Raw genomic sequence first — 25,172 nt, forward strand, 5'->3', positions numbered from 1 at the left:
GTTAGCAAGGCGACAGTGTCCTAAGGGAGCAGAAAAGCCCACCATGGGTTACCCTTTGGATCCAGGAATGCTGAAAAAAACTTTCCATATGAAGTAATGATTCAATTAAAACTTCACTTTTATGCCTTTTCTACTGAGGGCAGTTTTCATAAAGAACTCTCTTCTTTCAGATAGGAGGAAAACCTGTATCCGTTCCTGTTTACGCTTTACTCAGAATTTTGAAGACTTTCTTGATCATGAGCCACGGTTTAAAAAAAAAGGTCTCCCGTTCTCATATACATACCTAAATATAGATCTCTGAAACAAAAATTTCATAAAACAATACCTACCTTTATGTGCAATACATTCTAATATTTTCTTTTCAATTCTCTTCCTGTTCATACGTTTAAATCTTGGTCTTGATCCCTGATCCACAAAACTGATTTCTGAGAACTTGCAAACTGCACTTTTAGAAAACCCTGCCCAGTGTAAACTTTCCAAAACCCTTCCCTATCCCTATCTTGTGTGGCTCTTACACTGTGCTGGGTGACCGGTGTATGTACCCCATTTTATTGTGAGTTGTCCAAGGTCACAACCAGGTGACCAGTGCCCTTGAGATCTGGCAGAACAGGATTTTCCCTGGGCAGCAAACACCTTAGCGGGACTCACAGACCATAGTCCTCTCCCAGGGCTCCAAGATGCTGAAGAGAGGCGCAGGGACCCCCCAAGGCAGGTAAGAGAAGTCAGTACAAAATAGCTCAGAGCCTCTGGCCAACCAGAGCCGGCGTGCCTCAGATTCACCTTCTCCCAGGTGATTGGCCCCAAGGGGGTTCCCAGCCCCCACCCCATCCTGGGGCCAGTTTCCTCCAGCAGGCACCGCCCCCAAGGGAGTCCCCCTCAGGGCAGTCCGTCCCTGCTGGCTTCTGTGGGTGTGGTTTCTGACAGATGGCCTGCAGCTGCTTTGTCCCAGTCACCAGGAACTGGTTATTTCTCCCCTGGCTCCAAGCTAGAGGGTTCTTCCTGGCAGGCTGTCCCCACAGCTTCTAGACATGGCTCTCAAGGAGAGACTCAGGTGAGTTGGGGACACTGCCAGCATGTGGGGGAAGATGGGGCAGGACAGCTGAACTGGCAGAAATCCACCCTGGTGGCCAGAACAAGGCAAGGAGGAGGCACAAAGGCTGAGCCATGGAGATCCTGGGCAAAGGAGACTCTGACAGGGGACATCACTCAAGGGGTAGAGATGGTCCATGGGGCAGAGCTGGGGGGGCGCAGACTGCGTCCTGGGAGACCTTGTGGCTCCTGGGGGAGAGTGGGGTTACTCCCCTGGCTTCCCTGAACTCTGAGCCCCCTTGGTGAGCGAGAGAAAGGCCTAGTTCTGCGTCCCCTGCCATAGCCAAGACCTCTCTCTAGTCCCACTGGGACTGACCATCCGGAGTTGAAATTTGTTCCCACTTCAGAACTAATGCTTGTTCTTTAACCCCTTCTTGAAAGCGAGGAGGTCGGAGAGGTTAGAGCTTGGAGTGGGCTTGAGGGACCACTTTCTGCAGGTGGAGGGGGGGCGGAGGGGGTGCCTTTGAAAATATCTGAGCAAGCCATGTGGAAGAATGGGTCAGGCAGGGGCCCCTGTGGACTAGGGTTCCCAGCTGGGGCATGGGGGGGGGGGGGCGGCAGGAGCTGGCAGGTGCCCACCCGGCCCTCACCCGGGGCCACTTGGGGCCCGCTCTGCCTGGCTGCCTTGGCTGAGGTCCAGTGCCCAAGATATGCATCAGCTTGCCCTACCGAGGTTGGGGGTTGGGGTGGGTGCCGGCTAAATGAGTCAAGGTGGTGAAGGCTGAGAGCGGTCCATTCTAGCCTTTTCTCGCCCCTGCAGCGCGGACAGGTGGTGTTTCCCAGAGTGTACCTCTGGGGTAGCATTGCTTCCGGGAGCCAGCTGCAGCCCGCCCTCCCGGAGCTTGGTGGGGCTGGTGTGTGCAAGGGGAGAGAAAGCTTCCTGCAGGAGAGACACTGACCGGGGGGAGGGGAGGCAGGGGGGATGTGAGGTGCCTTGGGGGAATATTAACCCAGCCAGAAACCGTTGGGAGAGGAGCGTTAAGGTTGAGCTGGGGCCAGGTCAAAAGGTTCCCCAAATGCCACGTTCTGGCTTGGGAATCAGACCTAAGTTCAAACTCAGCTCCACCGCTTAACCAGCCGTGTGACCTTGAGCAAGTGATTTAATGTTTCTGAGCCTCAGTTTCTTCATTTATAAGGTGGAGATAATTATGGCATCTCCTTCAAGGGACCGTGGTCAGACCTCAATGCGATACGGACATAAAACACTCGGCAGGCAGAGTGCCTCAGTAAATGTCTGAAGATATTTGTAGAGTGCAGACTTAACGCTGAAGCAAACAGAGTCTTGAGAAAGGAGTCACAGTTTGGGAAAGAATGAAGACAAGGAACCTATTCATTGCTTCATTTAGTTTACTGAACAAATATTAATACCACCAACCATGAGGCAGGCTCTCAAGTTTGGCCCCAAGAAAACAAAAGGTAATAGAATGGCCCTGCCGCCTGGCGGGGCAGAAGTACAGAGTAGAGTTTGGCAAGTGCTTGAGTAGAGGTTTGCACAGGTGCGGAGGAGCATATGGCAGCAGGTGTTGGAAGGGGAGGTCGAGGAAGGCATCACGAGGAGGAGGCTGGGTGTAGAAGAATTTTCTGGAGCTTGGTGATGGTTGATAGCAAAACAGCAATGTGGGCAAAGATACAGAGTTGGGGAAGACACTAAGTCATGGCAAGTTTAAGGAACTTCACGGAAAGAGATGGGGCAAGTTAGTAGACAGTTACAGGAGTCCAGATGAGAAGCAGGGGTGGGGAAGAAGGAGCCTGGGGCTCTGGTGGGGAGGTGGAAGCAAGAGAATTTGGTGACGAAGGGCTCCGAGGAGCGAGGAAGTGGTCCCACTTGGGTAACTTGGGACCCGTCAGAGGGAACACGTGGACATTACGATTGCATTTACCAGGATGGAGGAGACCTGAGTGGGGAGCAGGTTTCTGAGGAAAATCCAGAGTTCCTTTTTGACTTAAGTTTGAGGCACTTAGGAGACATCCAAGTAGAGAGCCCAGGTGGCACCAGTGCCCCCGGGGGTCCTCTGTCACTGTACCTATGATGCCCAGAACAGTCCCACCAGAGAATCCGGTTCCAGGATGGAACTTGATGAACTACACCACACAGTATTATAAGACTTTTGGTCTTTTTCCTATGCTCCAGGCATAGAACTCCTAAAAACCTTGCAATTTCCTGAGTGATAGGACTATCTGTTGTTATTCACAATGAGTCACATGGTGACTTAGGGTAGGCCCCTCAATTGTCTCAGGATGGGACTAACCACCTGAATGGCCAAGTTGACTACACACTTGGAACTTTCAGCCCCACCCCCGACCTCCAGGGAGGGAAGGCAGAGCTGGAGACTGGCTATAAAAACTCCTGAACAGTAACGTTTAGAAACTTTCCGGGTTGGTGAATGCATTCATATGCTGGGAGGGTGGCCCATTCCAACTCCACGGGGCCAGAGCTCCTGACCTCACTCTATGTAGCACTTCCTCTGGGTGTTCATGCGTACCCTTTATAAATAAACCAGTAAAGATAAGTAAAGTGCCTCCCCGAGTTATGTGAGCGGTTCTGTGAGCAACTTATGGAACACGAGGAGGGGCTTGTGGGAACCCCTGAGTTATGGTCAATCAGCCAGAAGTAGGGGTGGCCCAGGATTTACAACTGGCTTCTGAAGAGGGGGCCGTCTCACAGGACTGCGCCCTTGACCTGTGGGATCTGGCACTAACTCCAGGTAAATAGTATAGAAATGAATCGAATTGTTGGACCCTCACTTGAGGCTGGAGTACTGACTTGGTTGTTGGTGTTGGAAAACACCCCAGAGGGTGACTAGAACGTAAGGGGAAGCTGGACAAGAGAGGAGTATAAAGAAAGACATTTTCCTCCCTTAGATAACATTAAAAAACAAAATTCATCTGAGTAAATCTGAAGACCTAATTGGGTTTATTTACCGATTCATGAACCAGGCATCATCTCAGCAGATAGAAAGGAGCTCCGAGGGGCCGTACAAAATGGAAAGCTTTTGTACGCAGAAGGGGATGGAGGAAAGGAAGCTTCTAGCTAAAAGTGGACTGTTTCAGGGTACCTGGATGGCTCAGTCAGTTGAACATCCAACTCTTGATTTCGGCTCAGGTCGTGGTCTCATGGTGTGTGAATTTGAGCCCCACGTGGGGCTCTGTGCTGACAGCGGGGAGCCTGCTTGGGATTCACTCTCTGCCCCTCTCTTGCTTGTGCACACTCATTCTCTCTCTCTCTCTCTCTCTCTCTCTCTCTGTCTCTCAAAATAAATTTTTAAAAAAGCGGGCTGTTTCAGGTAAGGTCACTTTCCTTTGGGGGAATGTGGGGGGTCTATCAGGCAGATAGTCTCACTAGTGCTTACCAGGTAATTCTAGACTGACTGGTTAAAAGTTACATTCCTGGGAGAAGGTGAAGACTGCAATCCCCTTTGGTGCCAAGTCTTGGCTTGCTGACAGGGGGCTTCGTGTGAGTGCCTCCATTTGGGGCCCTGTTGTTTCTTTTTTAACACTTCCACCCCCTTTTGATCAGACTCTCAGTTGAGTTGAGAGACATGTCCAAAGTGTAAAAAGTGCCTCTCTCCCAGCTATCACTCCCAAGTTCTCCCAGTTTTCGCTGATCCTGTGTGATAGTCACAGGTCATGACCTCAGGATTACATTTGAAGTTGATCATTCTCTTCATTCCCCTGTTTGATGTTCCAGTCCCAGGAGATCATTTGCTTGGTGGTTAGGGGCTTTGAACGTGCATTTAAAGTTTTTGAGAGAGTACAGTGCCCCAGGGTTACTCCTATGATTATCATAAGCAGGATACCTCTCCATATCTAGAGTGCACCAAAGAGCCACGGTCCCCAAGACCCAAATCAATCAAAATCAAATAAGTCAAACAAAGACCCCATTGAAGGAGTCCTCTTTTTAAGCCAAGTGGCCTGCTCAGCAATCTTATGTAACCTTGTTTCAACTTCCCAGAAGTGTTAATCCAGGTGCGGGAGGCGGTGGTGACCACAGCACAGATACCTCCTTGCTCAGCCCAAAGTTAATCAAGGGCTGTCCTATTGTCAAAAACCACCTTGGCCAGAGAGTCTAAGGACTTTCATTGGGCCGCCATTGCTCTAGCACAAAGCCATACTTTGAAAGTTAAGAAGAGTGTGCTGATCACAGCCTCATTTGTATTCACTCCCAACCAGGGAGGTAGACACCTAAGGAACCAAATCCTGAATCACAAAAGCCTCCTGGTAGGTCCTTTCTAACTTGATGGTGTAAATTTAGGGGAGTTGACCCACAGGGTGCCTTAGTTTGTTGGTGAACAGTTAGGGGCACAGCTAACCCGTTAGGTAAGAGTCATCGCCTGGTTATGCACCAACCATGTAGGCATTCATAGGCCCAAAGGAAGATGAAAACCGCCCCAGACATAGACCCTGTAGGAGTACTGCTCCCGCTAGGGTGGCTCTGTGAATGGAGTCCACCACCATGGACAGAGCAGAGTTTTTGAAAGCTAGCAGTCTGAAAGGTTACCTCCCTTTAGCAATGGCCTGGAGATACAGATGCTGGTGCTCTCTTTCCAGGCCAATGCCAGCATAAAGGAAAGAAAAGAACAAAGGGTTTTACATTAAAGTAGGGGGTCTCCATCTGGCACCTTGGGTGGACGCGGTCTATCTGGCTGTCAGCCAGCTACTTCTCTTCCTCGTCAATTTGATCTGGAAGTCTCCAGCCTCTGCACAGGACCAGATGTCAGGTGGAGCCTTCTTTAGCTGTGCAACGTGTACCCAAGGTTCAAGTCCCTAAAGGTGGCTGCCATCTGGGTAGCAAGGTGGACCTGGTATAGTCCCTTCCAAGGAGATTCAGGGCATTCTCTGTCCTTGTGACTCCCCGTCAGAAGGGTGGGAGAAACTTGGAAGCATCTGTTTGGAGAGTCAGAGCCAGATATTTCAGGAAACTAGAAGAATTCCAGGTCTAGTCCAGTTTACAGGCACTTAACAAAACCTCAAAGACAATACACAGGATTAGAATCTAGTATCTACAAAGGGACAAACATAATTTTTCTCTCTACAGTTACCTCCACTTACCAAATATAATCACAGTAAAACTAATTTGTTTGCATTAAACCGGCTTGATTATATAAGTGCGTTAAGAACAGTGGCTGATTGACCGTACAAGTCCTTAAGACTGCTTTGTTGGAACTTTTCATAAGGAATTTCAGACTGAACTTTTAAGTCTTTGAGATAGGGAGCCAAGCCAAGGGCTCCACAGTAGATTTTACCTAAAATACCTACAGTTTGGGTGAATTCGTATCCATCAAAACCTCGGTAATATAACCAATGCTTCCCAAGGTGTCTTATTACAAGGAGAACCAGATTCACAGAGAACGTATGCAAATAACTAGCTATATTGCCATGAAAAAAAAAAAAAAAAAAAACAATAGTTTCTAAATTCTGGAGGGATCAGGTCGGAGAAAAAGTAAATGTTTCATCTTTGTTTACAAAGGTACACACTTTACTGAATTGCTGTAAGTCATGTAGCCTTGTCAGATAAAAGGTTTCCTTAAATACAGAAAAACAAAACATTAAGGAACCAGAAACACTTCAGACAAAAAGTCAGAATAAGTTACAAGCATCCTTCCTGCTCGTTCTGTCCCGTGTAATCAATACTTGTTCTGCTTGAATCAGTTTTCCTATTTGTTCTGGAGATTTTTACCCATTTCAGTTTTATGATCTTAAAGTTATAAGAAACCTGTACTGAATCTCCTTAAAGCCGAAGCACTTTTGCAAAAGCATCAGAGTGAAACATAATCTGGGAATGACAAAAGGCTCAAAAATGGCCATTGCTAAATAGCATTGAGAAGGGAATTTGATTATTTCTGTAACATACAACATTTTAAGATAATAGCCAGGATTGTGGCTGATAGCATGACACCAGGACATACCAGATTTCCAGGAGTTTCACATAATTTCTGGAACACTTGCATACCTGCGCAAATACAACATAAGGAAGGCTTCATATTACTTATTTGACAATGCTCCCCATGTAATTTAACATGTCAAATAAGCTACATCAGTTTGGCCTCTCTCTTTTTATAAGGAGAGAGAACAATTCTTTTATAGTTTTCCACAGATCCTGTGGAAAATCTCAAAGTTCCTTCCAGGTCAAAAAGACTTCCTTCAGCATTATATTGTAGGGGGAGGAGGAAAAAGTTGGTAAAAGGTCTTAAAAATACTTGAGCAAATAAGATCACAGGTTATTGGGGAGCATTAACTTGGTTATCTATTTAACCATGACAATTAGAGACTCTAAACAAATACAGAGAGTTAAGTTGTAAAACAAAAAAGAGCTCTTTGCCCTTCTAATAGGGAAGGCTTGGTTCTCTTAAGCAATCAAAGATCTGATAGGAAACACAAGAAATTATTTTGACAGGCCACAAAAATCTTTGTTCTCTAGGCAGATTACTTAAAGGTAAAGAGAAAGCTCTGCAATCTCTTAGCAATATCTTATCTTTCTTTTTTTTAAAATATCTTTCTTAGACCAACAGTCTAAGAGAAAGGATCCCAAGCAGGCTCTGTGATGACAGCACGGAGCCCAACGCAGGGCTTGAACCCAGAGATCGTGACCTAAGCCAAAATCAAGAGTCAGACACTTAAGCGACTGAGCCACCCAGGCGCCCCCGATTTTTTAAACTTCTGTCCACTCCAATCTTAGCCATCTTGACCACACATAAAATCCTTTTCCCAAGATTCCTTCTCAACAGACCATCTGCAACCTTCTTTTTTACCAGATTTTGTCCTGTTTTTCCTCTTTCCCATTCTGAATAACCAGCCTTACTTTTAGGACAAAATAACTTTCTTTTCCCTCAACAAAAATGCAGTTCCATTCCTCATATCTTCTCTTACCGAAAATGTGCATCCTACTTTCCTTTCATACAGAGAACTTTTTTTATTAATTTCTAGTAGTTTTATTTTCCTTCTGTTAAGAGTTAGAGTTGACCACGGGTACCTGGGTGGCCTAGTCAGTTAAGTGTCCGACTCTTATTTTTTTTTAAGTTTTTTATTTATTTTGAGAGAGAGCGAGAGAGCAGGGGATGGACAGAGAGAATCCCAAGCAGACTTCAAGCTGTCTACACGGAGCCCAATGCAGGGCTTTAAACTCACAAACCAGGAGATCATCACCTGAGCTGAAATCAAGAGTCAGATGCTTAACCAACTGAGCCACCCTGGAGTCCCAAATTTCTGATTCTTGATTTCGGCTCAGGTCATGATCTCACAGTTTGAGTTCGAGCCCTGCGTTGGGCTCTGTGCTGATAGTGTGGACTCTGCTTAGGATTCTCTCTCTCCCTCTCTCACTGCCCCTCCCTCACTCTTTTGCTCTCTCTCTCTGTCTCTCTCTCTCTCTCAAAAATAAACATTAAAAAAATTACAATTGACCCTCAAACAACATGGCTTTGAACTACATGGGTCCATTTATAATGGATTTTTTCTCAATACAGTACAGTATTGTAAATATTTTCTCATCCTTATGATTTTTGAAATAACAATTTTTTCCTCTAGCTTCCTTTAAGAACACAATATATGATACATATAACCTACAAAATATGTGTTAACCTCAGTAAGGCTTCCTGTCAACAGTAGGCTATTAGTAGTTAAGTTTGAGGGGGTGTCAAAGATTATATGCAGATTTTTTTTTAACATTTATTCCTTTTTTGAGAGACAGTGTGAGCAGGGGAAGGACAGAGAGGGAGACACAGAATCTGAAGCAGGCTCCAGGCTCTGAGCTGTCAGCACAGAGCCCAACCTGGGGCTTGAACTCACAAACTGAGATCATGACCTGAGCGGAAGTCGGAGGCTTAACCCACTGAGCCACCCAGGCAACCCAATTATATCCAGATTTTTACTGCAAGCGAGGGTCAGCACCCCTAATCCCCACATTGTTCGGGAGTCCATTGTATGTACTTTGCTGGAGTTTACATTTCAAGGAGATAGCCCACACTGGAAGAGGAGAGTCCCTAGAGAAGACCAGGTAGAACATTTACACCTCGAAGGCACAGGGAAAGAATGCGAAACCCTCCAGGGATGCTTATTCCCCAAGGTCAGAATTTTTACAGTACCTACATGCCTTTTACAATGAATAAGGGTCAGGTTATTTGTTACAAAGAATGAGTGGACTTTGAATGGTCTCGAGAGCTGCACTTCTGGTCTTGCAAATATTTGTGGGATAAGGACAGTTGCCTCTAACTCCTCTGAGAATTGTGTTGCATCCTGAAGGACTTCCAGGGGTTGACACACCCATGCACCTACGTTGGAACGTTTTTCTTTCCCTCTGAGTACATTCAGCTTAAAGGAGAAGGTCTAAAAGAATTCCTATCTGGCTCGAAATATCAGCTCCCAGTTTGGCCAAGTTTATGACCAGAGTGTTATTACCTCCTTTCAAATATCTTGTCAGGTTTCAGTCGGGACAAACAGTAAATATTTCTGGCAGTAGAAAACGATGCTGCAAACCCAAGAGGCACCCTCAAAGAAGGTGCAAAAGATATTATCTTCACAAGATCTAGAGCCCTTCCCAGAGATCAAGAACAATGGCCTAGATTTGGAAAGGGAGGGACAACGTGCAAACTTACTTTTTTTTTTCTTTCTACCAAATACTAAAGAGATCCAGGAGAGCTGACTCTGGTAAGAATATTCTCAGCTTCAGGTGGCTTCTTCCAGTCTTTCCCAGGATCCCACTTGCAAGCCCTGAGCGAGGTTTAAAGTAGAGATTGTAGGGGCACCCGGGTGGCTCAGTAGGTTAAGCATCCAACTTTGGCTCAGGTCGTGATCTCCCAGTTCAAGCCCCACATCAGGCTCCTTGCTGACAGTATGGAGCCTCCTTGGGATTCTCTCTCTCTCTCTCTCTCTCTCTCTCTCTCTCTCTCAAAAGAAATAAACTTTAAAAAGATAGCGATTGTAGCTCCAGTATCTACCAAAATATCTACCAATATCTACCAAAATTAGTTTTAATTTTATTTTTTAATATTTTTCATGTTTGTTTGCTTTTGAGAAAGTGAGGGAGAGAACATGAGTAGGGAAGGGGCAGAGAAAGAGGAACACAGAATCTGAAGCAGGCTCCAGCCTCTGAGCTGTCAACACAGAGCCCGACATGGGGTTCAAACCCATGGACTGGGAGATCAGGACCTGAGCTGAAGTCTTAAATAAGTGATCTCCTCTAAATGGAATGTTCTCTGGGGCACCTGGGTGGCTCGGTTGAGTGTCCCAACTTTTGATTTTAGCTCAGGTCATGATCCATCCCAGGGTCGTGGGATCAAGCCCTGTGCTTGAGGTTCTCTCTCTCCCTCTGCCCCTCTCCCCCTTGCTCACATGTGCCCTTTCTAAAAATAAAGAAAAATTTAAAAATAAACAAATAAATAAGTGGAATGTTCTCCATAATGGCAGTTGTAGTTCTAGGTTGCTTGAGTAAGATTTTTGCCATTTTGTAGGTATCTGTAGCTTTCAGCACTGCAGTTCTTAGACACAGAATAAGTCAACAGACTGGAAGATGGTGTGCTCAACTCTTGTAATTTAAAAAAAAAATTTTTTCGTGAACATTTATTTATTTATTTTTGAGAGAGAGAGCAAGAGAGCACGAACGTTGTGGGGGAGGGGCAGAGAAAGAGGGAGATACAGAATCCGAAGCAGGCTCCAGGCTCTGAGCTGTCGCTGTCGGCACAGAGGGGCTTGAACTCACAAACCGCGAGATCGGGACCTGAGTTGAAGTCGGACGCTTAACTGACTGAGCCACCCAGGCGTCCCTCAACTCTTGTAATTTAAGAATCCCATTAGTAGTAGTAGTTATTCTTTTTGAGCCAAGCCTTTGGGTGTCTCAGAACCAAACTAATACTTAAAAGAGATGTGCTGCTGGATTGGGAATTGTGTGATGCTTTACGGTGTACCTCGTTGCCTGGAGGTTTTCTTGAGGTTGGCAGGTGACCTACTGCGAATCTTCGCCTAACCTAACAGGAAATTTTGGGTTAAGTGGCAAGTGTTCTAACAGTTTTTAAATGTTTGACCCACGCCCACCAATTTGGGCAGCTTTTGAGATTCCCATTAGCAATAGCCTTTACCTGATGGACATAACAGAGACCAACAGTGACCAAAGAAATGGGACTGTGGGCACCAGCAGTAACCTGTGGACTGGCCAACAAAGGGCCTGTGTGCTCCCCCCAGCAACTCCCAGTGTGGAAGTGGGGCCTGGGGGGAGGGCTGAATCACAGACCCCGGAGAACTGAGTCCAAACAGATGGGGACTGGAGCTGCCACCGGCAGTTCCCAATGTGGAATCTGGGGACAGAACGAAAGGTCTGGGGTTTCCAAGAAAATGGGGGTAATTCACACTAAACCAAGGACTAGGGGCTTGGGTTCTGGGTGGAACTGTCTGTTAGCTCAAGCTGACCAGCCCCAGACTGGAAAGCCAATTGGATCAGGAGGCTGATGCAAAGTATGTGAGCTCAGAACCAAGGGGACCATAACCCTCAGAAACAGCGAGAAAGAGAATACAAAGGGTTCGAGGTACCACGCCTGTGTTCCTCGTTGTCCCCAGAGCCTCCAGAAGTCTCCTTTGTTCCCGTCACCGCCAGCAAATCTGTTAAACAAAATTCAGTGGAGTAAATGTGAAGGTCTTAATCGGCTTTATGTAACAATTCATGAATCGGGCGGCATCTCATCTCGGCAGATACAAAGGAGCTCTGAGGGGGCTGTAGAAATGCTTTTCTAGGCAGAAGAGGTGGGAGGAAAGGCAGTTTCTAACAAAGAGTGGACTGCTTCGAGCAAGGTCACTTTCTTTTAGGGGAAAGTGGGGGTCCATCAGGCAAGTATTCTCACTAGTGCTGACCGGGTAATTCCAGACTGGTTAAAGGTACATTTCTGGGAGAAGGTGAAACTGCATTTAGCGACTCCATTTGGGGCCTATTGTTTCTTTAACAAAGACAAAAGTAACACCTGCTCATTGTACAGCGGAACATGAGAGAAGTATACCCAGCAGAAATCCCCTCTTCCCTCTAATTTCAGCCCCCCAGTAACTGGTGCATCTCCTTCAGAATCCGTGCGTCTAGTAGCCACCAGCCCTACGTAGCTACCAAGCACTTGAAATGTGGCTCATTCCAATTGAAATGTGCTATAAATCTAAAATATATACTGGATTTAGTACTTAGACTTAGTATGAGACAAGAATATAAAGTATCTCCACCATTTTCATATTGATTATATGTCAAAAGGATATTTTGGACACAGTGGGTTAAATTAAAATGTTATTAAAATTAATTTCAGCCCTTTTCACAGTTTTTTATGTGGCTACTAGAAAATTTAAATTTATATATCTGGCTCATGTTGTACTTCTTTGGTTTCTTTTTTTTTTTTTTTTTTTTTACTTTTTTAAATGTTTATATTTATTTTGAGAGAGAAAGAGCATGTATGAGCAAAGGCGGGGCAGGGAGACAGGGAAAGAGAGAGAGAATCCCAAGCAGGCTCTGTGAATGCTAGCACAGCCGGATGCGGGGCTCAAACTCACCAACCATGAGATCATGACCTGAGCCGAAATCAAGAGTCGAACCCAGGCACCCTTCATATTGTACTTCTATTGGATAATGCTTTTCTAGATCTTTCCCGACACGTTTATGAAAGACCATGGGTAGGCATGTCTGTAAATGGGGGCTTTCCCCTCATAGAAGTGAGATCAGCCTCTATACACAGTCCTGTTATTTCCTTTTCCACTTAACACATCGGGACCTCTTTTCCAGAATGTACATAGAAATCCACCTCATCCTTTTCACGGGTCCTGTTGCTTTCCACGGTATAGGTGTGCATAATTCACGAATCCAATTTGCCACTGATCAACACTGGGGTTTCCGAGACGTCCATTCACTCTTTCAAACAAAGCTATGAGACCATCCTTGGTCTACCCACCGTGAGTCTCCATTTCTAGAGGCGGGAAAGCCGGGTCAGGCAAGAGCACTTCGAATGTGACCGCCAAGGAGTCAGATTCTGAAGGCTTCTTGGACAGGGCTGCGAGGTTTAGACTTTATCTTGCAGGCAGTAGGAAGCCTTAAAACTTGTTTGGTTTGATTTTGTTTTTCTAAATTGCTAACTGTGTATCTTTCCTGCATTAAAAAGCCAATATAAGCACATTTTAAAAACTTGAAAAAATAAAGGGAGAAAAAAGCCCTACTATAACTTATTGCATAGATACTGAAGTTTTCCTTTTTAGTCTTATTTTCTGGTGCACGTTTTAATTCCTGCTAAATTATCATCATACTGCCCAGGGGCACCTGGGTGGCTCAGTCGGTTAAGCGTCCAAATTTGGCTCAGGTCACGATCTCATGGGCCGTGAGTTCAAACCCCTCATCGGCTTCTGTGCTGACAGCTCAGAGCCTGGAGCCTGCTTCGGATTTTATGTCTCCCTCTCTCTGCCCCTCCCCTGCTCACACTCTGTCTCTCTTTCTCAAAAATCAACATTTTTAAAAATTTAAAAATAAATAAGTAACAATAATCATACTGCCCATTGATTTTAGAACCTGCTTTTTTCATTTACGGTTTCTGCATAAGCATTTTTCCACGTGACCACGGAGTCGTCAGAAAAAGGTTATTTAGTCGGTGGGCTGGCTGTTAGGGCCTTTTCAGCAGCCCACGGAATGAATGCCTTCTCCCTGGTGCTTCCAGTCAGGATCCAACCAAGCCCAAGTGCCCCTCATATAAAGGAAACACACACTCCTCCACCAATCCCAGCCTCTCAGCCCCATCCGGTCGCCCCCATCCTCCTCCTTCCTTTCAGCCACACTTCTGGAGAGTCAACCCACGCCCCTGCCTCCACCACTGCACCTCCACTTACTCCTCCACCCACCCCACCAGTCAGGCACTGTCTCCTTTCCCAGCAACCCTGGCCGGGTCCCTTTAACCTTGACCAAGTCCTGCCTGCCCCCTTGACAGCCCTCCACCACCCCACCACCAACGCCCGGGTTCACGAGGGCTAGCAGTAGCCCGGAACTGCCTTCCTGCCTCCAGCCACGCTCCCTCACCCCTCAGGGTCCAGGCTCAACTGTTTAGCTGCAGTACTTTTTTTCAAATAAAAATCTGCATCGGTCCCTGGAGGAAGTATCTTTCAGGGCTCCCTATGGTCCTCCAGATGAAGCCCAGCCCCTTAGCCTGGAATGCAGGGTGATCTGGCCCTGGCTTACCTTCGGCCTCACCTGTCCCTGCTCCCCACCTGCACTCCACCCTGCAGAGTGACCCGTAGTGCCATGCGCACCCCACATTTTCTCGCCCCTCTCACTTCTGTACATTGTTGTTTTTTTCTCATAGACCTCCCTTCCCCGCTGCTGCCTTCTTTGCCCGGATAACTTCTAATCATTAGAAGCCACCTCCTCCAGGAAGCCTCCCCAACTTCCTCCCCATCTGTCAAGGTTCAGTTGCCACCCTCCAGTTTGCCCTCATAGCATCTTGTATTTCTACTGATGACAGCCTTTACTGTGCTGTGTTCCATTCATCTGTTTGAGGTCTGCATCTGACCCATTTCCTCTCTTCCTGGCCATCCACATCTTCCTGATTCCATTCCCTGAAGATAAGGTCTGTGCCTCGCTCACCTCTGAATCCTTGACCTAGCAAGTGCATGATTCTGAGCTTGTGCCCAAGAAATATAGGGTGGAGGCATGCATAAGCAGAAACTAGTGAACATCTTGATGGATAAACTTTTTGCATCCTGAAGATGATCTCTGAGCAGACTCTCAGAAGTTGGGGTGATTGGATTAAAGGGTAGGAACAGTGAAAGCTTCAATCCCCATAGCTAAGTAGCTTTCCAAAAAGATCTAGCAATCTTCACTCCCACCAGCAACTGTAAGAGTGCCTGTCTCACTGTATACTTGAAGCGTGGCTAGTTTTTGTTGTTTTGTTTGTTTTTTTTTAAAGCTCATTTTATAGGTAAAACATGTCACCCTGTTCTAATTTGTATGTCTTTGGTTACTAGTGAGGGTGAACATTTCCCCATAGATTTGCCTTCTAAATGTATTTCTTCTTGGATGTTTGGTCACGTGATGTGGACACTGTGAAAGCAGGGGGACATTTTATAGGATGACTTTGGGGGTTGTGTAGGAAGGGGCTGGAAGTTGATGCTTCAATGGTCCTGGTGGGGGATGTGCAGGCAGGATCACTGTGGGTCCAGGAGTACCACAGGGGCCCGGGGGGTGGGGGAGGACATCCAGGAGGCGAAGTCAACCCACCCTGGGGACTGACAGCAGATGACGGGGGCGGGGGTGAGACAGAGGAAGGGGTTGGGGTGCAGTCAGGTTTCTGGCTTGGCCAACTGAACAGAAGGAGGTACCATGTGCTGAGAAGGTGCACAGGTGGACACAGGCACACAGACACCACTACAAGACCCCTCTCCTATCTACTAGCTACGTCTGATGAGGAACAGCCAAGTCGGGTCGCTGAGAAGGCAGGGAGGCAGGAGCGTCTGATCCGGCAGGCTTGAGAGAGACCAGGGGAGCCAGACTTTGGAAGGATTTGTAGGGCAGAGAGTGGAGTTGGGAGGTTGTCCGGGGATCATGAGGGTCTGTTCAGGAATAATGACAATTGCAACTGAGCTAGAACTGTGTGCAAGGCCTTGCCCTAACTGCTTAGTGTGTATCAACTCACTAGCCATCTCAGCCCTCCGAGGGAAGTATTCTTATCATCCACATTTTATAGATGAGGAGACTGTAGTGCAGAAGTCCAGAACCTTGCCCAAGGCCAGACAACTTACAAATGGTGGACTGGGATTGGAACCTGGGGGTCTGGCCCCAGTGTCCGTGCTCCTCACCAGGCAGTTCCAGCCTTTCGGGAGACATGGGCACACAGGAGGGGTGGGGGATACTGGATGAGATCCCCCAGAGGATCTCGACTTTGGGGGCCCTTCCTGGATGACCCCCAACCGTGGCCACACGCCAAAGCCGACCTCCTCCGAGCAGGAATGGGGCTTCTGAGCTCTGCTGGACGTACCCAGCCCAGTGGCTGGAGCCACTGTAGACACGTGGCCCCTGACCACAGCCCACCCCCCACGCAGCCCCTCAACTCATCAGTGTCAGGCAGTTCTCAACTCCCAGTCACCAAGCCACAAACTTCCTTGCATCCCCTCCCAGTCTCTTCTCCTGTCCAAGGCCAGTCCTGTCCCCTACCCAGGCTAAGCACCCCAACCTCTAATATTATCGTCCTCCAAACCTACCCAAGGTCATGTCCCGTTGCACTGCTGGGAAAAGCAAAAGATTATGTATCCAAATATTCATCAAAAGGGGCCTGGTCAGGTAAATGATGCTTTATCCAATAAATGGTATATTGGGCAGCTGGGGAAAAGGGGGGGCAAGCACTTCAAGTATTCAGAGGGGATAACCGCAAAGATAATGGTCAGTGGAGGCAGTGGAAAATGCAAGATGCAGAGCGGCATATCTACTGTGCTACCACCGATCGGGGGAGGGGAGGAGGGAGGATTTGCCACCATATTTATATTTGCCTGTATACGCACAGATCACCTCTGGAAGGAGGCACAAGAAAAGAGTAGTGCTGGCTCCCCTCCATGCAGAGCAACTGGCTGGATGGGACCAGGAAAGACTTTGCACTATATATACTCTTTTGTACCTCTGAATACCTGTACCATGTGAAAAGAATATATTTGTATCCAAAAATAAATAACCTGCAACATTAAAATTACATAAGCAATTTCTCATGTGTATGTGTATGTATAAATGAGTTGCTAATGCCCTCCCCACCACCCAGGACCTGGAAGAGACTCTTCTGGTTGCTGATCCTATTTGCACTTGGCCTCTTAGGGCTGTACCTGTATGGGCTCCCTGTAATCAGGTACAACTCCCTTCCCCCAGCCCTCAACGTGGGAACCAGCAGGGTCGGGGCCTCTTCTAAGTGCCTCCTTGAGGGATGGTGGGCGATGGCTATCTTGGCTGCACACTTGTCCTTGTGGGCTCCCCCTCCTTGTAAAGTGCAAAGAGAGAGGGCCCCTCACTGCTGCCCCCACCCCGCAGGCATCTGGAAGTCCTCATCCCCATGGGTGTCTGCCCTTCTGCCAGAATGGCCCTGCTGAGAGACAACTTCACGGGTCTCTTGCATCCCTGGTAAGGAGCTAACACCCACATGCCCTAGAGAGCTCTGCCTTCCGTGTCCCTGCCCTCCACACATCCCTCACCCTGGCAGGGCCAGGTACGCCTCCCAGGGGCCCCATCAGGTCACACATCTCCCAATCCTCTGTGTTGGATCTAGGCTAGGGACTTCTAGGGGCGGGGGCTGGGTGGGACCCATTTGTGGGGCCCTAGGGTACGGCACTGGGGAGGTGGCGGTGACAATGCACCAGACCAGTGGATGAATGGACCTATCTCTCCATCCCTGTCCCGGCCAGGGCCCGGCCTGAAGTCCTGACCTGTACCTCCTGGGGGGCCCCCATTATTTGGGATGGCACCTTCGACCCAGCTGTGGCCCAGCGGGAGGCTCTGCAGCAGAACCTCACCATTGGTCTGACTGTCTTTGCTGTAGGCAGGTAAGGCCTGGGGAGGGGAGCGGTGCTGTCCAGGCAGGGAGTGGAAGGGGTGTGCATGGGCCGCAGGATGGGGCACAGGGTTCTCCCCGGCCGCAGGATCCCAAAGCGAAGAGGGAAGCAAAGACAGCACCTCTTGTCCCAGCCTCCAGGGGAGCAGGCAGGACCACCCTTTCCCTTTCCCTCCTCCCTAGACACCGGCACCATGGAGCCCACCCAGCACAAGCCCCTACCCAGGGACCGTCCTGACCATCTGCGTGAGGAACTGTCACAACCTCAGTGATGACAACAACGGCTGTTATTACAGCTTAAGATTCTGTGGGCAGGAACTCCCGAAGGGCTCCCCGCTGCTCCCCCATGTCTGGGCCTCCTCTGGGATGGCCGACTGCTGAACACGGGTGCGGCACCTGTCTTCACGATGCTGTCCGTGAGGCTGTCTGGGCTTCCTCACGTCGCCGCGGCATCACGGGTCCAGGCCTTCGTAAGCTTTAAGCTTCGAAGGCTCAGAGCCCTAACGAGGCAAAGGCTAACGCTGCCGGCCGTCCCAGGGCCAGCACGGCCCCTCTGCCGCGGGACCCTGTTGATCCAGGCGGGCACTGGGAGCCCACGGTCAAGGCAGGGAACCCAGGGCTGCGAAGGCGAGCGATCTGCAAGCCTCTGCGCCCGCCTTGAAAGCTGCTGCGGCTGGAGGGTTGCGGAGCTCCGGAGCCCGTGGCTGCAGGGAGCCGGGAGCCCGAGCCCGAGCGCGGCCGGGGGCCGAGGAAGGCGCCGCGCTCGGGCTGACCCGCCCCGCCCCACCCCGCCCGGCAGGTACCTGGAGAAGTACCTGGCGCGCTTCCTGGAGACGGCCGAGCAGCACTTCATGGTGGGCCAGCGCGTGGTGTACTACGTGTTCACCGAGCGCCCGGACGCCGTGCCCCGCGTGGCGCTGGCCCCGGGCCGCCTCCTGCGCGTGGAGCGCGTGGCCCGCGAGCGGCGCTGGCAGGACGTGTCCATGCAGCGCATGCACACGCTGCACGAGGCGCTGGGCGGGCGGCTGGGCCGCGAGGCGCGCTTCGTGTTCTGCATGGACGTGGACCAGTACTTCCACGGCGCCTTCGGGCCCGAGGCGCTGTCCGAGTCGGTGGCGCAGCTGCACTCCTGGCACTACCGCTGGCCGCGGTGGCTGCTGCCCTACGAGCGCGACGCGCGCTCGGCCGCCGCGCTGGCGCCGGGCGAGGGCGACTTCTACTACCACGCGGCCGTGTTCGGGGGCAGCGTGGCGGCGCTGCGCGGGCTGACGGCGCACTGCGCGCAGGGCCAGCGGCGGGACCGCGAGCTCGGCCTGGAGGCGCGCTGGCACGACGAGAGCCACCTCAACAAGTTCTTCTGGCTGCACAAGCCCGCCAAGGTGCTGTCGCCCGAGTTCTGCTGGAGCCCCGACATCGGCTCAAGGGCCGAGATCCGGCGGCCCCGCCTGCTCTGGGCGCCCAAGGAGTACGCCCTGCTGCGCGACTAGTCCCCGACCCCCCGCCGGCCCGGGAAGGGGGGCCCCTGAAGCCGTCGGGGCGCCCTGGAGGGCAGCGAGAGCTTGGATCGAAACAGCCCTGCCCGCCTGGCCGTGGGATCGTAGCGGTGGGAGGAGGAGGCCCTGGCCTTTGGGGAGCTAGCTGTTCTACAGGAGGGAAAGGTCCCTTTCCTCCACTTTCAACAGCCACCGACGAAGCACCGCGACAGTAGCGCGCCTCCAAGCTGCCCTTCACCTCTGACCTTACTGGATTCGGCTGATGCCTCCTGCAGAGCTATTTTAGCCCTTCCCGCCCCACCCCCCAAAGCCAGCCCCCAACCCCCTTTTTGATAAGGAGACTGAAGCACAAAAAGGGAACGTAAGTGCCTAAGGCACAGAGAAGCTGTGAGTCTGTCTGGGCGGCAGCTGGAGAGCCAGGACTGGCTCTCACTCCAAAGAGAGTAGTTTCTGGGTGAACAGGAGAAAGCTGCTGTCACAGAAAGAAACATCTGAGTCCTTGGCTTTGCTCCCCCCCCCCCCTCAAGCAACTTTGTACGTATTTAAGTAATATTATAATAAAATTATTTCAAAGGTATCCTTATGGCCCTCTCTCCTGGACAGTGTCCACAAAAAGGACATTTCCTTGATGCGGGGCCCATAGTCTGGGCCTGGTAAGTTTCCTTACTCGTGGCTGCTATCTAGACTTTTCATCCCCGGGTGGGGGGCTGCGGGGGGGAGTGGGAAACACAGGCTCTGAACAGCAGATGAAATCATCAGGCCCTGCAGGAAAGGTGGTTACGGGGACAAGGAGACAGGGAAGGTAGCAGCTTGGAAGCCCCTGCGCTGTCGTCTGACACTTGGGGAAACTGAGGCCCTGGGAGGGTGGGATTTCACTCCAGGTCTCCCGAATCCAGTATGCAGTGTTCTCACAGACCTTGCATTGTTATGAGCCTCCACTGTTCCCAGGAAGGACAGCAGTTCCAGCGTAAATCCGTCCTGATGGTTTTCACAATCTGATCATTTTTACAAGCGGGTTCCACTTATTGATGATGTGAAATAAGAGATCTCTCCCCTCTCAAACGCAGTTCAAAGCTCCCCACTGCCTCCCACCCAAACTGGATTAGCAAAACCCGGAAGGCGTTTTGGACTCTGGTTTAGATAAGCACAGGCCAGCTGTACCTTAGAACAGGTTATTGCTTGATGGCTCTGAGCTGGCACATTCCTTCCTCTCCCTTACCCTGCAGCATCCCCCGAGGGCCACCCACACCCACCTTCACACACACCCCGTGGCCATGAGAGGCCTGAGCACCAGCCAGTAAGATCTGCTTCTCTTCTAACTCTGCGCGTGACTGTGGACAAGTTCCTCACCTTGCTGAGCCTCGGTTTCCTCAGATTTGTAAAGCGGGGGTGCCCATCACCCTCCTTGCGGAGGTTGTTGTGATGCTGCAGAAAATGTGACTCGCCTTCTCCCCGTCCTTGCCTGTCCCTTCTCCACCAAGTTCATGGAGTCAAAGGCTTTGCCAAAAGAACAGCCATTTCCTGTTTTAAATGATGGCTGGGTCAGGGGTTTCCAGGTGCTGGACTGGGACAGCTTCGCACTGTGGGTAGAGACCTTCCGGAGGACAGGGAAGAGTCAAGGAAGATGCAGTGTGGAACAGACAACCTCTTGGGAGTGTCTCCCTCCTTTGTCTTACCCAGAGGCCCATGGGGGGACATTAGAGGGACTTGGGGCAGAAGCAGGAATAACAAGGGCGGATAAGCTTCTTCTGCGGCCACTTCCATCGGTGTCACTGTCAGTCAGCACTGTCCTCAGCACCCAGGCCGGGGCCCTCAGAGACAGTGGAAGCTCCTGAGAGCTTCCAAGTGAGGAGGTGAAAAGCTGCCAGTCCTCCCAGTCCTCGGAGTGTCACTTCTACATGCAAAATCTTCACCTGCCCCTGCTGCCCCACCCTGCCAGGCCAGCTCAGATGTCATCCCCAGAAATCCCCAAACACCAGCAGCTGTCTAGCCAGGGCTCACTGGTCATAAGGGATTTAGATACACCGGGGCCATGTCAAATAATAACAGTAACAATTACACTCACTGGTACTTAGTATGCACTGGGCAAAGTTTGAAGCATTGGACATATATTGATTCATTTAATCCCCACATCCACCCTATATGTTGGTTGCTGTCATTTCCCTCATTTTACGTATGAGAAAATCAGGCACAGAGAGGTTAAGTGACTTGCCCGATGTCGTGCCACCAGCAACTTAAATTCACTGATGTGAGAACAAGCAGGAAATCAAACCTGCCCGGAAGATGGAGATCCAAAGTCAGGAACCGAGTCTGACACAGGCTCTGTCTAGGTCTTCTCTGTCCGCCTCTGCTTCTGTCTGCCTCTGTCCTGCTTGTGTGTGGCCCAACACACGTCCCTACCCCTGGGCCACGGGCTCTTCCAGGCTCCTGAACTGGACCTCTTCCTAATTCACGGACTGGAAAATCTGGAGAGTCAGCCGGTGGTGTGCTGGCAAATGTTTAGCAACTGGCTCCTCCAGGAAAAAGAAAGCCCAGATTTGTAGCCTTTGCCAGTTTCTGTTGTAGAAACCCCACCATGGCCGATTCAACACCACCACATTCACCGAATGTGGAGTCGGCCACGTGTGTGTGGTGTGCACAACCCACTCATGAACCAGGACAGCCAACGCATCCCGCTGGCACCATCGCTACCATCGGTCTAAGACTTCAACGGCTGAGTCAAATGTCCGCTGCTGGCCACTCGGTTGTGGCTGGGATCGGGTCAAGTGATGCAAACATGGCCGCCAGAGCTCACCCCTTAGCACAGGGAGGTCAATTTCCGAGAACGCCTTGAGGCCCGTGAGGTTACCGAAGACAGGTTCCCGGCTACTCCATATCCATTTACCCCTCCTCATGTCAACACATCTGGTTTCCTTTTGGGGAGATGTACTACAGATTGGGGTTTCACCTGATGCTCCAGGCCTAGAGCATGGGCTGTAGGTCTAAGCCAATCAAGTATAGACATTCTGGTCACGGTGATTGGTTCAGGGATGGGACCTACCCCAGTCCCAACCAGCAAGACCCAGATATTTGCTGGGGCTTCTAGAAGAGAGAGAGGCTTGACTGCAGGAAACCCGGCGGGGAGCCTGTGAGGCTGGAGCCTGAGGGTGAAACCAGCTCTTAGAACAAAGCAAAGTGGAGAGCTGGAGACACAACAGTGAGCCCTGAGGCTGGCCTGACTCCCGCACTGTCCTGTTATGAAAGCCAAAACATCCTTGTTTGGGTTGGACTTTCTACACTTGCAGCCACGTCTTGACTCACAAGGCCTGTGAGGGCTCAGAGTGAATTCCTGAAGGTGAGCTCCATGGTGACTCTTGGTAGAGTCACTTCTGTCTCACTCAGAATGCCCCACAGAGGACCAGCCTTGATACACTCTGGGGTCATTAATTCCTGCATTTCCCTCCTCCACAATCAAAACATTGACCCACGTGGGGAAAGTGGATTGAAGGGGACTTCTTGGTTCCTTCAATCACAGGAATCGTGTCCCAGTCAGGGCACTTGCGGTGGACCCCCGAAGATAGGCAGGGTACTGGGATGTGGCCACCCCCCCACTTGGGAGCGGGGGCTGGGAACCCCACTGGACCCCACACATCCAAAAAGGCTTCATTCAGAATGAGACAAACCTGGGTGAGACGTGTGTTCCTGCCACTTAATTACAGCATGATCCTCGGCAAAAACAACAACAGTGAAACAGGAACAAAAAAAAACCCCTCTTGGTTTTCTGCCTCCTTCATAGGGGGCCACAGGGTGCCAGACACCGAGCACTTGGCTCAGCAGCTGGGGTGAGGCCAGCCCACGGGAAGGGGCCATTTCCCTCCTTCCCCAAGCCTGGGGGGCGGGGGAGGGGAGAGGAGCAATGGAAAAGTGCCCCCCAGCCCCGCCCTCGCACGGAGCACGCTAGACACGACCGCCACCCAGGTGCAGGTACAGTTTATTCTTCACAACAGAGAAATACAAAGAGCAGAGGGTGTGGAATTCTTTGTCTCTCGCCCCATGTAGTGTCTTCCCCCACACTGGATTTTTATTTTGCTCCCCACCCCTTCTCTTAAATAGAATGCAAACCTGTTTCCTGAAGCATCGAGGGGCACCTGCCCTCACCTCCCTGCCACCAAGATGCAGACTGAGAAGCCGACAGACTGTTTTCTCTTTTTTAATAAGGTAACTAGTTCTAAATATGGTGGCCTGGAGGTCCCATAGAAAAAAGCAAATGGGGTGTTAACAGTATGTATGACAGCGTATTTACAGGGTAGTAACATGCGGACAAAAAGCTACAATACTGAGTATCCGACGACGCAAGTCAAACAAAGGGGTGGGGGCTGGGGCAGAGAACCCCATGGGAAAAAAAACCCCAGGAAACATTAAACTGGTAAATCAATGGCGAGTTAAGGCTTAAAAAGTGTATAAAAATAACACAGTTAATATTCAAAACGGAACTCCAGATACAGAATATATAGATGAGTTTCTGTCTAGTTTTTTTTTTTTTTTTCCCCGGGGGATGAAGGGGGGCTTCTCCGGGCTCTGTACATAGTTCCTATATACATGGACACGCATGGCTTTCAGATCGGGGTGTGTCTGTGGGGGCTGAGGGCAGGGTCTGCTCCTGGGACCCTCCTCCCCGAGGATCCCTTCCCTGCCGAGGGGCCTAGGGCCTGGACTGGGGATTCCCCCCTTCATGACAGGGAAGACACATAACCCCTCCCTGGGCACTGCCCCATCTGGAGGAAATTCTGGAGAGGGGGGTCCTAAGCCTAGGCCCACTCCCTCCCCACCCCCTTGCCCACAGTCTGGGATGGTGGGAGAGGTAGCCAATAGGTTTCCTGGCCAGCACCGAGGTAGACTGGGGTGGTCTTCAGGGCAGTGGAGGGCCAGGTCTTACCCAGCCCACCCTCACCCCATTTCCCTGGGCCTGTGCCCAGCCCAGCCCAACGTTGCACCCTTTGGTCCTGTGGATCTCCCAGCCCCTCTCCTGTTTTGCCTCCTGAAGCCTGGGCAGCCCCAGGAGCTGCCTCATCCCTCTGCTCAGTAATGCCCAGGGTGTAGCCCGAGAGGTTGGAGCTGGGCACCTAGGGGTGAGTGGCTCACTCCAGATGCTTCCTGTCCCCTCCCACCTGGGGGGGGGGGGTCCCCTTTGCAGTCCAGAAACCCAGGCCTGAGCCTTCCCTCAAGACCTGAGGCTGTGGCAAGAGAAGGTCCCACGCTGCCCTCTGGTTCTCTGTGTCCATCTGTCCGATTCTTTTAATTTCTCGGTCTTAGCAGCACCAACTTCTTGGCCAATAAATATCTTTTTTGTTATTTCCAAAACAAACTTAAAAACAAAAACAGTGAAGCAAGTGGAGGGTGGGGAACAAAAAGAAACCCAACAGAGAGGTTCAAAGTGCTCTGAGATCGTCTTTGGATGCCACCAAAACAGTCCAGAATCTTGCAGTTGGCCTGGCCGCCCCCGGAGCTGGACCGGGCAGGGCTTCTGCAGCCCAGGCTTTCTGGAAGGTCAGGAAGGTCATGAGAGAGCTCGGCTGTTCCTGGAGGGCCCCTGGAGGAAGCTGGGGCCTGGTGCTGCCTGGGTCTGTGTCTGCCAGTGGGCAGGGTGGGGCGGCGCCTTGGGTCGGCTCAGATGAGGGAAATTCGCACCGGGATGCCGGGGGACTCCGTCCTCTGGGGCGAGTGATGGCTCACCAGGTGCTCCACCACCGTGTGTTTGGACATGTGCTTCATCAGGTAGGTCTCCTGTGGGCAGGGGTGAGATTCAGAACATGCAACCCTTGGCAAGACACGCAGGGGAGGCTGCAGTTCCCACAAGTGGCCACGGGAGGGCTCCGTGGTAGGTGGGCCAGCTGGTGGCGAGCAGCCCGGCTCTAGGCCATCAGGTGGGCAGTGAGCATCGGTTCTAGCGATGATGCTGCAATGCCGCCACGTGTGGGTGGTGGCCCATTTACCAGACTGTGAGCCCACAGCATGCCAGCTGGAGAGCTGGCACGCACCAGGCTCGTCCCTCAGAAGTGCCCACCTGGACCTCCTGAGGGCCAGGCCAACTGGC

General features: G+C 50.7%; 2 protein-coding genes across 6 annotated transcripts in view; one reads left to right on the forward strand and one right to left on the reverse strand.

Moving 5' to 3' along the window:
* The first annotated feature begins 491 nt into the window (after positions 1-491).
* Positions 492-19,667, forward strand: A3GALT2 (alpha 1,3-galactosyltransferase 2). Of its 2 annotated transcripts, XM_060621992.3 has the most exons (5): positions 492-1,051; positions 16,827-16,910; positions 17,090-17,179; positions 17,461-17,598; positions 18,406-19,667. In XM_060621992.3, the coding sequence occupies exons 1-5, from the start codon at positions 1,029-1,031 to the stop codon at positions 19,091-19,093; spliced, it is 1,023 nt and encodes a 340-aa protein (XP_060477975.1). In that variant the 5' UTR covers positions 492-1,028; the 3' UTR covers positions 19,094-19,667. The 2 variants fall into 2 exon arrangements, with proteins under 2 accessions (XP_060477975.1, XP_060477974.1); XM_060621991.3 differs by lacking the exons at positions 492-1,051; positions 16,827-16,910; positions 17,090-17,179 and having other exon boundaries at positions 17,484-17,598; positions 17,790-19,667.
* A 3,607-nt stretch (positions 19,668-23,274) lies between these two features.
* The window catches only part of ZNF362 (zinc finger protein 362), a 39,780-nt gene continuing 37,882 nt past the window's right edge, over positions 23,275-25,172 (reverse strand). For all 4 annotated transcript variants that reach the window (XM_060624580.3, XM_060624582.3, XM_060624583.3 and 1 more), the window contains one exon: positions 23,275-24,862. In XM_060624580.3, coding sequence (XP_060480563.1) covers positions 24,746-24,862 — 117 coding nt within the window. In that variant the 3' untranslated portion in view covers positions 23,275-24,745. The remainder of the gene's footprint in view (positions 24,863-25,172) is intronic.

Source organism: Panthera onca, chromosome C1, assembly GCF_046562875.1.
Source record: "Panthera onca isolate mPanOnc1 chromosome C1, mPanOnc1 haplotype 2, whole genome shotgun sequence".
In the NCBI taxonomy this organism is placed as follows: domain Eukaryota; kingdom Metazoa; phylum Chordata; class Mammalia; order Carnivora; family Felidae; genus Panthera; species Panthera onca.

Coding starts and splice junctions, on each gene's coding strand:
- A3GALT2 (XM_060621991.3), top strand. CDS start 18,014: ATGCTGTCCGTGAGGCTGTCTGGGCTTCCTCACGTCGCCGCGGCATCA.